Source organism: Medicago sativa, chromosome 8 (genome assembly GCF_051527215.1).
Source record: "Medicago sativa cultivar Bolivia chromosome 8, Bolivia_mono, whole genome shotgun sequence".
NCBI lineage: Eukaryota > Viridiplantae > Streptophyta > Magnoliopsida > Fabales > Fabaceae > Medicago > Medicago sativa.
In genome coordinates, this window is record NC_140756.1 from 55,587,389 (window position 1) to 55,601,760 (window position 14,372).

Genomic DNA, 14,372 nt, shown 5'->3' on the forward strand with positions numbered 1-14,372 from the left:
TAGAAGATCTTTTCTTCCCATTCTTACACAATGAGTCAAGACCCTCACTACTCTACTCCAAAGATTGCACCATTAATAAACTTCAAATTAAATTCAAAATAATAAAAATTGAGAGGGGATACAACATAAATGGATACACGATTTACATGCTTCTGTGATGATCCTCATTCACTAGTCGATTTCTTTAAACGCAAAAGGAAATAGATTAAGAAGACAGTTGAAAGGACAAACCAGAAGTAGCAAGACATCAATACAAAAACATTAATATTGAAAACATCAAACTCAAATATTACAAAAGGAAAAAAAATTACATCAGTTTACAAATGAAAATAACTAGACTGTGTTTGCGCCAACAACCAAAGTCTTGATTTTGATTAGCGTCGCAATAACATCTGCCATATTGATTCTTGCTTCAGGTGATTCTTCACAACAATTCAGTGCTAAACTAAAAATAGATGACATGTGAGTCGATATATCATCAATTTGGTCCCTAGTTATTTGGACTAAATTTGAATCCATGACCTCCAGAATTGAATTAGGCAATGATCCACTGATCCATGTCTTCATGCTTAGTTCTGCAACAAACATATCATCTGTTGGCTTTTTTCTTGTGAAGATCTCCATTAGCATAATCCCATAGCTGTACACATCTCCCTTGACAGAAACAATTCCCTTAGATCCATACTCTGCATGTTAATACTAGTTATCAAATAGTGTAAACAATAATGCTTATATCCATACTATGTACACATTAATTACAAATATAACATGTTGATTACTGACATGTATTGTAGATCCTTTTTCTTGACAAAATCAAATACATTGGTTAAGAAAATGTTAAGAAGTAAAAGGTAAAAGAGAAGAAATGACCTGGTGCAAGATATCCAATAGTAGCCAAAGTTTGTGTATGAGTTTTAGATTGTCCTTCATCCATGAGCTTGGCAATACCAAAATCACTAACATGTGCAACCATATTTTCATCTAACAAGACATTGGAAGGCTTTAGATCACAATGAACCACAGGCATTGAAGAACCATGGTGAAGATATTCCAACGCAGATGCAACATCTATCATTATATTTAACCTTTGCAAAAAACTTAGACAATAGTTATTTGAATATAACCATTTGTCCACACTTCCATTTGACATGAACTCCATCACCAATGCTTTGAAATCAAGATTTGAACAACTGCTGATAACCTTAACCAGATTTCGATGTCGTAGATTTCTCATCGCATTGCATTCTGCATCAAAGCTCTTTGATTTTGCCTCTGATTGCAAATCAATTACTTTAACTGCAATCATCTCACCATCAGGAAGCTCTCCTTGATACACAGAGCCAAAGCTCCCCTTTCCAAGTAATTTGCTCTCATTGAATCCATCTGTTGCTTGCAAAAGTTCATAATAGGATATTCTTCTTGGAGCTCCCAAAGTTGACAAACCCCTTTCAAGAGTATTTTCATTCTTTCTCCTTTTATTATGTTTTAAAAGTATGATGCAAGCAACAACCAAAATGGCTGACGCAACTATGGGAAGTATGCATTTCAATATAAGCTTTTTTTCCATTGACCAATTCTTAACTTGCTTACCACATGTAGGTACTTGGTGGCGAGGATCACCGCAAAGTGCATCATTATGCATAAATGATTGAGCTGTGAAATTTTTGAACCGTCCCCCATCAGGAATCTCTCCTTGTAATTTATTATATGAGAAGTTGATGTTTTGAAGATACACAAGTGATTCTAAGGATTTTGGAATAACACCAGTTAACATATTTTGGGACAAGTCCAAAGAGATCAAGCTTATCATTTGACCAAGTGATTTGGGAATTGATCCATTCAGTTTATTATCTGCTAAGGAGATATTCTGCAATGTTTGTAAGGAACTGATGGTTGTTGGAATGTTGCTTGAAATCTGATTTCTTGATAGGTCTAAAAGTATAATTGCTCTCAAATTCCCAATCTCAGGTGGAAGATTACCAATGAAGGCATTAGAGGAGAAATCTACCTCTAAGATATCTATGACATTCCAAAGAGAGGAAGGTATCTTAGAGTTCAGACTGTTAGATCCTATGTATAACCTGATAATAGAAGTCATATTTCCCAAACATGTTGGTAAAACTCCGGATAGCTTATTATTGTTTAGATACAACTCACCCAAACTCTTCATTTCACAAAACTCTTCAATAAATGATCCTTGTAGTCCATTGATGCTAAGATCCAAATACTGAAGTTTCTGCAACCCTTTGAATGTACCAGGTATTGCTCCAGTTATATTATTACTAGAAAGAGAAAAATATAGCAAGTTGCTCATGTTTCCAACTTCTTGGGGAATATTACCATCAATTCCACACGAATCCACTACAAAGTTTTCTGAAGTTATGTTTCCAATTGACTTAGGAAGATTGGGTATATGATTCCATGATAAGTCAAGATATTTCAAATATCTACAATTTGTCAAGGAAGTAAAGAATTGGTGAGAGTCTCCGATTGTCAAATTGTTGTTATATATGAAAAACGATTCAAGGAATCTTAAATCTCCAAAAGCAATATTGGGTAGAGTTCCACTGAATGCATTGTCATCCAACTGAAATACAATAAGATTGGAAGAATTGAATATACTATTTGGAATATTTCCAACAAAATTGTTATCATTCAAGTATAGATATTGCATGCTAGGAAGGCTATATCCCGTATTTGATGGAATTGTGCCTGAGAGGCTATTCTGATCAACCCCCAAATATGTGAGTGATGACATGTTGAAGATTTTGGAAGGAATAGATCCACTTAAGCTATTGTTAAACAATATTAGCGAATCAAGTTTATCATGATAGCCAATCTCCTCGGGTATCGAACCTGAAAATGGATAAGAAACAATGTTATTAAGATGGTATTATTGCTTGATAGCTAAGCCTATGGATAATGTTTTGGGAACACAAAAAGGGACAATAAACACTATCCGACCAACTTTTTCCTTTTTTCGGTATAATTATGTTATGTGATACTCCCTCCGTTCCTATATCTAAACATCTCTTTGAATTTATTTTTGTCCCTATATCTAAACATCTATTCACATTATTAGATGCATTTATTATTTTTTTCTAACATACCCATAATAAATACTACTAACTTATCTTGAAATATGACAAGTCAACTTTGATACACATACAAACAAAGGTCAATATGGTAGTATTAATACACAAATAGATACATTAATTACACCAACAATTTTTCTTAAGAAATGTGAAAAAGGCAAAAGGAGCTTACATACAGGAACGGAGGGAGTAATTACGATTCAACAGTATTTTACATTTTTAGGGAGAAGAAAAAACGGTATTTGACATTTTTAGAAGAATAAAATAAAATAATTTTAAATATAAAAAAAAGTAAAAAGAAAAATACAACGAATTTGTTTTTTGTGAAATATCACGAATTCTTTTCAACCGTTGGATTTTTATTTTTGCGTTGGATGATGTTTAGTTTTCATGTGCTTTTGATTTAATTTCTTTTGGCTTAAATGCAGTTTTACCCCCTTATTTTGATTGTATTTGGATTTTACCCTGTATTTTAAAACACAGAATTTTACCCTCCCTATTTTAATTAAATCTGATTTTTGCCCCCTTATTTTAAAACTCGGAATTTTACCCCCTCAGTTTTATGTTTTTCAGGATTTTGCCTCCCCACCACATTTGAATTTATTTTAGTTAATGTGGTAGTGTTGACTTGGCTTAAATTATAATATTTAAATAAGATATTAATTTTTTTAGGGAAAATATATGTAACAACCCGATTTTCGCTAGATTTAATTTAATTGATTTAATGTGTGTTTATTTACGCTCGTATGTGATTAATTGCCTATGTGTGAGTTTTTGGTTGAGATTATTAGAATTCGGTGTTAGAAGGGTATTTCAGTCATTTTGGATTCAGGGGTATTTTGGTCATTTTGTCAGTAGGGTAAATTAGTAATTTTGATGAGGATTATTTTTAGTGCTTAGTGAGAACTATTATTATTTTACTAAGTTACTAGGGGGATGTAGTGATTTATTTTATAACCGGTAAGTGATCGTTATTATTATTTTGACCGTTAAGTGATTAGAAACATTTTGAATTAGTTTATGAGTGAGTTGAGCCCATTAAGAGATTTATGGTTAAACCCAATAGTAGTGAACCTATTTAAGCCTTAGTCTTTAAGAGAATTAGGGTTCACAAATCATTTTACAAAATTTTGAGAAGAGGTAGAGAGAGAAAGAGTAAGAGAAGAAAAGGGTTTTGAAGAGGGAAGAGCTAGAAGAGCTAGAGGAGGGTTGAAATTCAAGGGATTGGAGCTAAAGTGAAGTCTTAGCTTAGAATTGTGAAGATTTAAGGTAAGGGGGTTAGATTTCATTCATAATCTATTAGTTGTAATCTCTTCTCTAATTCTATGCAAAAGTGCTTATTTGAAATAAGTGACTATTGTGATTTTAATTGGTGAAATTCGTGTTTATGTTTTGATGTAATGTTTAGGTATGTGAATTTGATGATAATTAAGTTGTTGATGATGAAATATATATATATATATATATATATATATATATATATATATATATATATATATATATATGTATGTATGTATGTATGTATGTATGTATGTATGTATACTTTGTGTTTTGTTCAAAATTGGTGGCGTATGATGTTGTTGTTGATGGATTGTTGATTAATTCATATCTAATTGATGTTGTTGTTATTATTAGATGTTGTTGTTGATGATAGAAACATTGGGTAATCATAATTATAGAGTTATGGTGTGAATTTGAGTTGTTTTTGGAAGTTTTATGTAATATAGGTTGAGTGATGATTTGTGATAAAATGATGTTTTGATTCAAGTTTTATATGGATTTGAATGCCTTTTTATGTTTATAAATGTATAGAAAAACTTTTGGGACAAATTTGTGGTCAAGGGAATCAAAATTGGAAATTTGGGGTTGAAAATAGTGGATTCCCGTTAGGGGAAAACACAAGAACAGGGTTGCTGTTCTGTGCAATTCCCACCACGGAGACAGATGTCGTGCCCGGCAAGATTGCTATAAACAGCAAACCCCGTTTTTGTTGTTTTGGGTATTTGAGGGCCGATCCAAACTTTATAATATGCTTCTTTCAACATGTTTAACTATTGTTTTCACTCTTTAACCTACTGGAACATCTCATAGATATGATTAGACTTGATTTTGTGATTTGAACTTAACTTTTAAAAATTGTCCAAGAATGTCGATTTTTTCGAAACTTGTTTTTCTCAAGGAAATTGAGTAGGGTTAAGGTTATATACTAATTATATGATTTCTAAAAATGGTTGTGATTGGTTTCATTGAGTTTTAACTTAGTTTGCTTTGAAAATGGAATTCTTTTGGAAAAGTGATAAATAGAGACGAACCTTGTGATTCTCATGATTTTGTTGTATTTAGCCTGTGAAACGTACATGCATACTCAACTGCACTTATATGTGATCTAAGTTTATGCATAGTTGAGGCATTAGAATTTATTTACTTGGTTTTGGTTCAATTGCTTCAATCATTTTAAAGTTGTAAAATGATAGACGAACTTTGTTGAAAATAATCTTTAAGACCAAATACTTGGCAAATCTTTTGTTGATAGTTTGATATGAGTATGTGAAGATGTATGAATCATTGCTAGGTGTTGAAAATGATATTTATCCTATTATGATGCATTTTCTTCTTTACTTGGATTGTGAGGAATTCTATGGAGTTGTGGAACTATGTGATATAGTTGATGTTGAATATAGCCGTTGATTATAGCTGTTGATTATAGCCGTTGAATTATTGTGAACGTATGCATGGTGGATTGAGTCATATGTTCATGAATCATATGTTGTGTCGGATGTTATATCCATATAGCCGTTGATTATAGTCGTTGATAATGATGTTTTGTTGCATCATGAGGTGATGACCTTGGAGAAGTATGGTACCACATGCATATAGGAGTCGTGTCTAGGCGCATAGCATAATTTGGCATAAGTCCTAATTGCTTATGTGCTTGATGATGATTGAGTTGGTGATGAGTATGATTGATGAATTGCTTATTTGTGGTGAATGGAATTATTGTGTTGATAAATAATATTGAAGTTGAATGTCCTTGTTCACCATTTAAAGTTTAATTTGATTGCAATATTCCCAATTGTTTATTTTGATTATGTTTGATGTGAAGCTAACCCCCATTGGTTTTGACCGCCTACCTGTTTGTATGAATGGGATGACGGAGTGCAGGAGTAGTTTGCTTTTGGTGAGTGCTTGGATAGCGGGAGCTAATCTCCGTTATCGTCTCTTGGAGTCTTAGATTAGGCTCTGATTAGGAAATCAGTCTTTATGTTTCGTTGGATTTATTTGTTATGGAGATGTTGCTCATTTGTCGGGTTTTGGAGATTTTATTTTTGGATGTATGTTGATCTTATGACATGTATACTTGGGTGATGTATGATTTATATCCGCTGCGACTATTGAGAATTTTTTTTATAAATGCATGTTGTTTGATATTTGTTGCAGACGTAGCGTCGATTTCTTGAATAAATGTTTTATTCGTCTGTTTTATCGCTTTAATAGAAATATGGCGTTACAGTATCTACATAATTAATTATTTTTTTAAATGTTATTTTTTTCTTATTTATTTTTATATGAAAAAAAATCTGAATAAATTTTTTCAAAAAATAAAACAGAAAAAAAACTAAAACAATGCATAAAAAATACTAGAAAAAATGCATAAAACTAGTATAAAAATAGCAAATATTTATAAGTGGTAACTAGTTTTTTCATGTATTTTTAATTAAATTTTTTATGGTATTTTTATTGTTTTTCTATTTTTTTTTTGCATTTTTATGTTTTCTTTTACTTTTTTTACTAAATTAATTTTTTTTATTGTTTCTTTATTTTTTTTAGTATTTTTATGGTTCTTTATTTTCTTATTTATTTTTTAAAACCAATTCTAGTCTTACATTTTTTTTTGTTTATCCTACATTTTTTTCTAAAGAAAAAAAACTATTCTAAATATTTTCACTAAAAAATAAAAAGTACAAAAAAAGTATATTTTAGATAAATAATTAGTTAGGTTGATATTTGCACAATACAATTTCAGCGAAGTTAGCACTACTACATTAGTCAAAATAAACTCAAATGTGGTGGTTGGGGGTGAAAATCATGAAAAACATAAAATAGAGGGGGTAAAATTCCGAGTTTTAAAAAAAGGGTTCAACATCCATATTCAATCAAAATATGGAGGGTAAAATTCTGAGTTTTAAAATTGGGGGGGGGGGGGGGAATCCAAATTCAATTAAAATAGGAGGGTTAAACATTTAATTACATAGCATTTGGTCTGCAAGTACCGCGAATTTGAAACCAGGCCTCTTACGCCTATTCAAGTGGATGAAGGATTTCAACCATTATTCTCAAAGACAGACTCACGTCTCCATTTGGATTAGCTTGATTGAGTTACCGCAAGAGTATTGGCGTGAACGGACATTGAAGGAAATTGCAAGCGCCGTAGGTACTCCTATTGACTTGGATGGTCCTACGCATAGTAGAGCCTTTGGACATTATGCTAGAATTTTGGTCGAGATTGATTTATCGAAGCGGGCTTTCGATGAAATTCTAGTGGAGTAGAAAGGCTATGCGTTTAAGGTGGAAGTGCAATATGAAAGATGGCCTTTATTGTGTCACCATTGCTATGTGATTGGGCATAACGTTACAACTTGTAAATGGCTGCATCCTGAGGCTACTCAGGCACTAGACCGTGGTAAAAAATCCATGGTAGAGGTCGATTCACGCAAGCAGAAAAAGAACAATGATGCATGTGCTTCTACTTCAAAATATGTTCCTATTGGTACCACATCAGGTACAGTTGTGAACAAGGAACAAAATGTGCTTGCTGTTATTGAAGAGACAGTAAATGTTGAGCAATCCACTCCTATTATTCCTACTACTCCTACTATATCAGTTCCCTCGAACACTGCAATTGCAAATGATGGGAATCTGGACCGTTCTTTGGTTGAAACAACTATCACTGCAGCTGCTGTCAACCCATTCCTAATGTGCCAGCTCCTACGAACAACGCAGCTGTTGATGGCATGCAGAAAAACCGCTCTCCGGCTGTTTCAGGTTTTAGATTAGCTTTGGAGAATGTTACAGAAGAAATTCCACGGGGCAGATTGCCTAGCCCCTCTAGTCATGTGTTGGAATTGATATCTGAGTTAGCGCACGATGTCGTGCTTTCTAACTGTGTGGACCAAACACAAATGGAAAGTCGGAATGTTCGCGTTCTAGACCTTTGTACCACTGCTGGTCCGCATACTAATAGTGTGCAGCAAACAAAATTAGAATGTGAGAACATGAGGGTTCTAGATATTCCTACTGCAGCTGTTCCGCACCCTTTTACTGTTGAGCACGATGACGTGCATGATGTTTCTCATATTCTGGCCCCCACTAAAAATGCTAGCAGCTCGGTTTTGGTTCAGATGTTTGTCACGACACACAACAAACAAGACCAGCAGCTGACCGCGGTTGACCATAATATGCCCATGGTTCAGCAAGTACAACAAGGTGAGAAGGTGGTTACCGTAGCACAGTAGCATGAAGTTCATCCTAGCAAAACTATTTAGCATGATTTAGAATTGTGGGATCGTATTCGGCAATATGATAAACGAGTTGCTGAGGAAGATTTCACGCTAGTCTTAACAAGGAAACAAAAACAGAAAATAAAACAACAAGTCTTGGGGAAGCAGCCTCCTAGAACCCATGCTAGGGGTGATCCACCTCCGACCGCCCAATGAATTATCTCTATTGGAATGTAAGAGGTGTCGGTAATTCTGGTACTCAAATTTCTTTAAAAAATCTATTTATGTCGCATAAGCCTATTTTAATTTTTATTGCTAAGCAATGGTTAATTTTTCATCTCACATTTACCGCGAAGGTAACTGTTGTTGGGATAAATTAGCAAACATGGGTCACTCAGTTCAGGGTTTGGTTTGCCTTTCTTCTCTTCCCGCGGAGTTGAATGTAGATTTCTTTCGGGATAGATGAGGCTTACCTAATTACAGATTTCCATAGTCTGTTTTTTGTTTTCTGTTATTTCTTTCTGTTTTTCTTCTGAGGGTTTTGGCCTAGTCCCCCCTCCTTTGTAATTATTTCCCCCCTTTTTTAATAAAATTTTTAGAGTTTGGCGGGATAGGATGGAGATCTTTCGGGGTGCCAACCTAGTTGGAATGTCGATGAGACCTCTTGATATCTGTCCTCTCTCCTCCTTATAAAAAAACTTCATTTAAGCCATTTCTTTTTAAAATGCAAAAAATTGAAGAAAAAAAAGTAAAAATTCACCCACTCGCATGCTGCTTGTTTAGCTATCCATTCGTGTGTTTACGATTCACAATCTACTACTATAGTATAAGCGAATTGTACTCCAACAAAATTTTATAATTATCTTCAGTTAAACTTATAATTTTCTTAATTTTATGAGCCTAATGATCATTTTGCAAAAAAAAAAAAAACTAATTTGTCAGTTTATTTTCATCTCTTATGACATAAACAGTTATTTCTCCTCTCTTATGACATAGATATAGGAAAACAATTTATTCTAATCTCTTTTAATTACTTGATCTCATTAATCTACAAATAAAATAAAATAAAAATATTTAATAGAAACACTACATTAATGTTGATATTTTGAAAATAGTCATGAGTCTTCAAAATTTTATCATATTGATTCGATTTCCTCATATTAAAAAATAAAAATTTACTTACGTAAATATAAGAACATAAAATCTGAAACGAGTACGGTGGAAATATTTAATGGTGTTTTAAATATAGAATAAAAATATATTTGATAGAAACACTACATTAATGTTGATATATGTAAAAATAGTCATAAGTTTTCAAAACTTTTTCATATTGATACATGAAAAATTGCTTCCACAGATATAAGCACATAAAATCCGCAATGAGTGTGGCGTAAATATTTAACTATGTTTTGCATACAAATTTTTTATTAGAAACACTACATTAATTTTGATATTTTAAAAATAGTCATAAGCTTTCAAAAATTTATCATATCGACTTTCTCATATCGGTATACATAAAAATTTGCCTCTTTAGATATAAACAAATTAAGTTCGCAACGGGGGCTGTGGAAATAAATAACGATGTTTTTCATATAAAATGAAAAATTATTTAATAGAAACAATGCATTAATGTTGATATTTTGAAAATTGTCATGAAATTCAAAATTTTATCATATCATAAAAAACTACCTCCGAAGATATAAACACATAAAACCTACAATTAGCGCGGTTCAAATATATAACAGTGTTTTACATATAAAATAACAAAATATTTAATGTAAACTCTTCATTAATGTTAATATTTTGAAAATAGTAATGAATTTTCAACATTTTATCATACCGACTTTGTCATATCAGTATATTATTTTTGACGAATCTCATATCACTACATAAAAATTAGCTTTCGCAGATATAGGTAAATAAATTTTGCAATGGTGGCGGTGCAAATATTTAACAGATTTTTGAATATGAACTTTTTTATTGCTTCGAATATCGTTCAAGAAAATATGGCTTTGCTTAGGTTTGAGGAAAAATTGGTCACCGTTTCATCACCAGTCAATCTTTGATTGTGCTTCAGACCATTGATGATTGGTTTTTCTCCACCGGTCATCATCATATAGGTAGAATTTCTCTCCATCCTTTAAAATTCATCCAATTCCAAATGTTGTAGCGCTAGCAAGATGTGTTGTTTTCACTCCATTAATTTCAATTTGAATTGGGATTACGTGATTCATTTTTCTTTTGAATCTATTGGTTTGGCTGGAGGTAGGGACAGTCGAGGTCATCGAGTTCTTTTGCCCATGGGGCGGAAAATCCAACTGTCGCACCAAAGACACCGCAACAACAACGCTCTTTTGCACATGTGTTTTCACATGCGCCTGCGGTTAAGAGTGCACCTCTTCCTCAACTGACAATTCGAGGGGATAATTTATCAATAAGAATCATAGAGAATGTCTATGTCATGGGGTTAGAGAAATGAAAGCATCATATGCACGATCGGCTATTCTTGATTAAGGATGAAAAGTCGTACACAACTAAAGAAATAACCACAAAATTATCGAAGCAATGGAAAACTAAGGGTATGTGGCATTTGATCTCCCTTGGTCGTGGATTCTACGAGTTCTCATTCTCCTCTGATGACGATTTCCATGCTTCTCTTGTAATGGGGATAATTAATTTAAAGTTGGGACTATTGCGTCTTTCCCAATTGTCCAAGCATTTTAATATATATTCCCAACGTCGAACACATGCGCAGGTTTGAATACGACTACTGGACTTGCCACAGGAGTACTATTTAGAAAGAACATTATTGGAAATTGTAGGTGCAATTGGCACTCCTCTCATCATTGATGTCGCAACTCAGAAACACACCTTTGGCCATTATGCGCGGTTGCTGGTGGATATAAACTTCTCTAGTCGGCTTTTATATGAGATCATGGTGGAGAGGGAAGGGTTTGCTTTCCCTGATGAGGTGGAGTACTAGTGGCTCCCTGAATTCTGCTCACATTGTCAAATTATGGCCTTTTGTTGATTAGCATAGCTATAATCTGTCACATAGCAACACATGGATTTGTATTTCTCCATGTCTTCTGGATTATAATCTTCTTCAGATTCTTCGACTTTAGATATCACATCATATGTTCTAAAATAGAAACCATATTGCATATAATGTTGAAATCTGGTTCTGAATCCATGAAGTCTGAATTCTGAATCCATCTCATCATCTCCAGCAGCATTTCCTTCAACATGAAGAAAAAACAATCTTTCTTTTACCGGTCTTATAACCGTTTCAACCAATTTTTCTTTAGGGTTAAACGTTTTGTCATTAGCTTTTGCAACAATACCCTTTTTCGACCTTTGATACGTCCTCCACTGAGTTCGAGTCATAGGATTTTTGCCTTTGTAATTATTCCGATAGGTATATTTCTTTGACTCGTCTGGATTTTAAGTATTAGTGGTGACATTTTTAGTAAAAGCATTACTAGTATTGCCTTTCACCACATTACGCTTTCCGTACTGAACATTCTTATGGGTCGACTGAACCCATTTCTATACAGGCATATAAGCTCTCACTCGACCATTCTTATTAACATAATTGGTGGTCAAAGAGTTATTGATGAAAGGGATAAAACTCTTAGCAAAAGAGAACTTTGGTCTATGATCAGCAGACCATTTTCCTCTCTTATTAGAATCTGGAACAACATTTTCAAGGCCTTTAGTAGCCTCTTTTTCAAATACTGAACTACATCTGGGGCACAACATTACCTCAGAGTTCTTCAATCTACAACGATTGAGGAAATCAATAAGCTCCTCTTCAGCCATGGGATAAGCAGCTTTTGCATTCTCATCGAACTAAAGTTCTGAAGTAATTTTGTCAGCATTTTGGGAATTCTAGAAACTTCGACCATCTGACATTCAGCAACATCATCTTTTGCTTCGACAGATAGGGTTTCAACAGCATCTGCAATGGCTTCCACTACGTTGCAACTTGCAACTTTCGTGTACATTGCGTTGACATCTTTTAATGGATCAACATATACTTCCATCTGGGTCTTTTCTTTGTCTCCAAACCTCATCCTACCTTCGTTTAGACCACTTTAAACTAAGTCACTGAAAAGTACACAATGCGAAGTCTTGTGACCCAAAAAATTATGATATTTACAATACCCTCTCTTTTTACATTGTTCTAGTGGTGGGATTTTTAAACCGTTAGGTACATCCAATTGACCATCAGTAATTAAGAGATCAAAAATCTCATCGCATTTGGTTACATCGAACGTGTAAGTTTTGGGAGTGTGTCTATTATTTTTTGTTTCGATAGTATTTTTCTTTCACGTTTCATCTTTTATTAATATATATGTAAAATGGTCAATGCATGATAAATATTATGGAAAAGAGAGATTAATTCTATATTAAAATTCTTAAATCACAAATAGCAAAAAACAAACAAAGATGACGCATTATATCTAAGGTTGGAGTACCTGAAAAGCAGTTTGAAAATAAATAGTGAACTTTGAGTAAATATATGTTTGAAATTGTTTGAGGTATTGGTCTGTTGTGACTAGTATCCAATTCTTTCAACCACTGAAGGTTGCCAATAGATTCAGGGATAAAACCAGTAAAATTGTTAGCTCAAAGATACAAATATTGAAGCTTCGATAAGTTCCCCAAGATTACATGAATTCCACCTTCAAACTCGTTATAATTGATATGAAGAACCTTTAATCGGCGTAACCGACATAACTCTTTTGGAAACTGACCATCGAAGCTATAGTTTTTCAGGTTAAGCATAACAAGGAAGGACGGATTCACGAAGTTTAGGGAAACGATACCTCTAAGGCTCATGCTTCGGATAATATTTTTTATATTTATTGTCCACTTTATCATTAATCTTTTGTTATTTCTCGATGTAAATGACATTGCAAATACTTTTTTGCGCATAGTTTGGGCTTCCATGCCTTACCTGTTCGGAGTTTATTATGAATTATTATAAATTGGTTATATGTGCAGCCGTTAGTGTGGAACGGGAGGAGTAATAAATCCTATATACTGAAATTATAAAAGCATGAATCGTGTGAATACAAAAAATATACTAAGTATGACACATAATATCAGAGCTAGGAGTACCTGAAAAGTAGTTATCCGCTAAATTGATATTTTCAAGTGAAGACATGTTTAAAAGTGTTTGAGGTATGGGTCCAGACATCTTGTTTAGACGAATTTCCAATTTTTTCAACCGATGAAGGTTACCAATAGATTGGGAAATAAAACCACTGAAATTGTTAACACTAAGATACAAATATTCAAGTTCTGACAAGTTCCCTAACGCTGCAGGAATCCCCCCTTCAAACTCGTTATAGCTGATATGAAGATCCTTTAATCGGCGCAACCGACATAATTCTTTAGGAAACTCACCACCGAAACTATTGTTTTTGAGGACAAGTATAACAAGGAATGACAGATTCCCCAAGTTTGGGGAAACGGTACCTCTAAGACTCATGTTTTGGAGAATCAAACTGTGGACTCTACCGTGTCGCTCATCACAAGTGACACCAACCCAATTGCATACGGAAGAGGATGTTGACCAATTATTAGACAACATATCATAGGGGTCCGAAGTAATTAGAGATTTGAATGCTAGAAGAGAAGATTGATCAGTTGTGATGTTTTTTGTATTTGCAGCTAAGCAAGCAATAAAACAACAATGTAGTGAGAGCAAAAAAAGAAAGAGATGAGATGATAGATTAACCATTTTCCCGTAATGTGTGTGAATGATAGA

At 33.5% G+C, this 14,372-nt stretch overlaps 1 protein-coding gene across 1 annotated transcript; it reads right to left on the reverse strand.

Moving 5' to 3' along the window:
* Positions 1 to 267: 267 nt before the first annotated feature.
* LOC146899679 (uncharacterized) lies at positions 268 to 14,372 on the reverse strand. Its single transcript, XM_085737556.1, has 3 exons — positions 13,721 to 14,372; positions 871 to 2,856; positions 268 to 686 (listed from the first exon to the last, which is right to left on the reverse strand). The coding sequence occupies exons 1-3, from the start codon at positions 14,343 to 14,345 to the stop codon at positions 334 to 336; spliced, it is 2,964 nt and encodes a 987-aa protein (XP_085593682.1). The 5' UTR covers positions 14,346 to 14,372; the 3' UTR covers positions 268 to 333.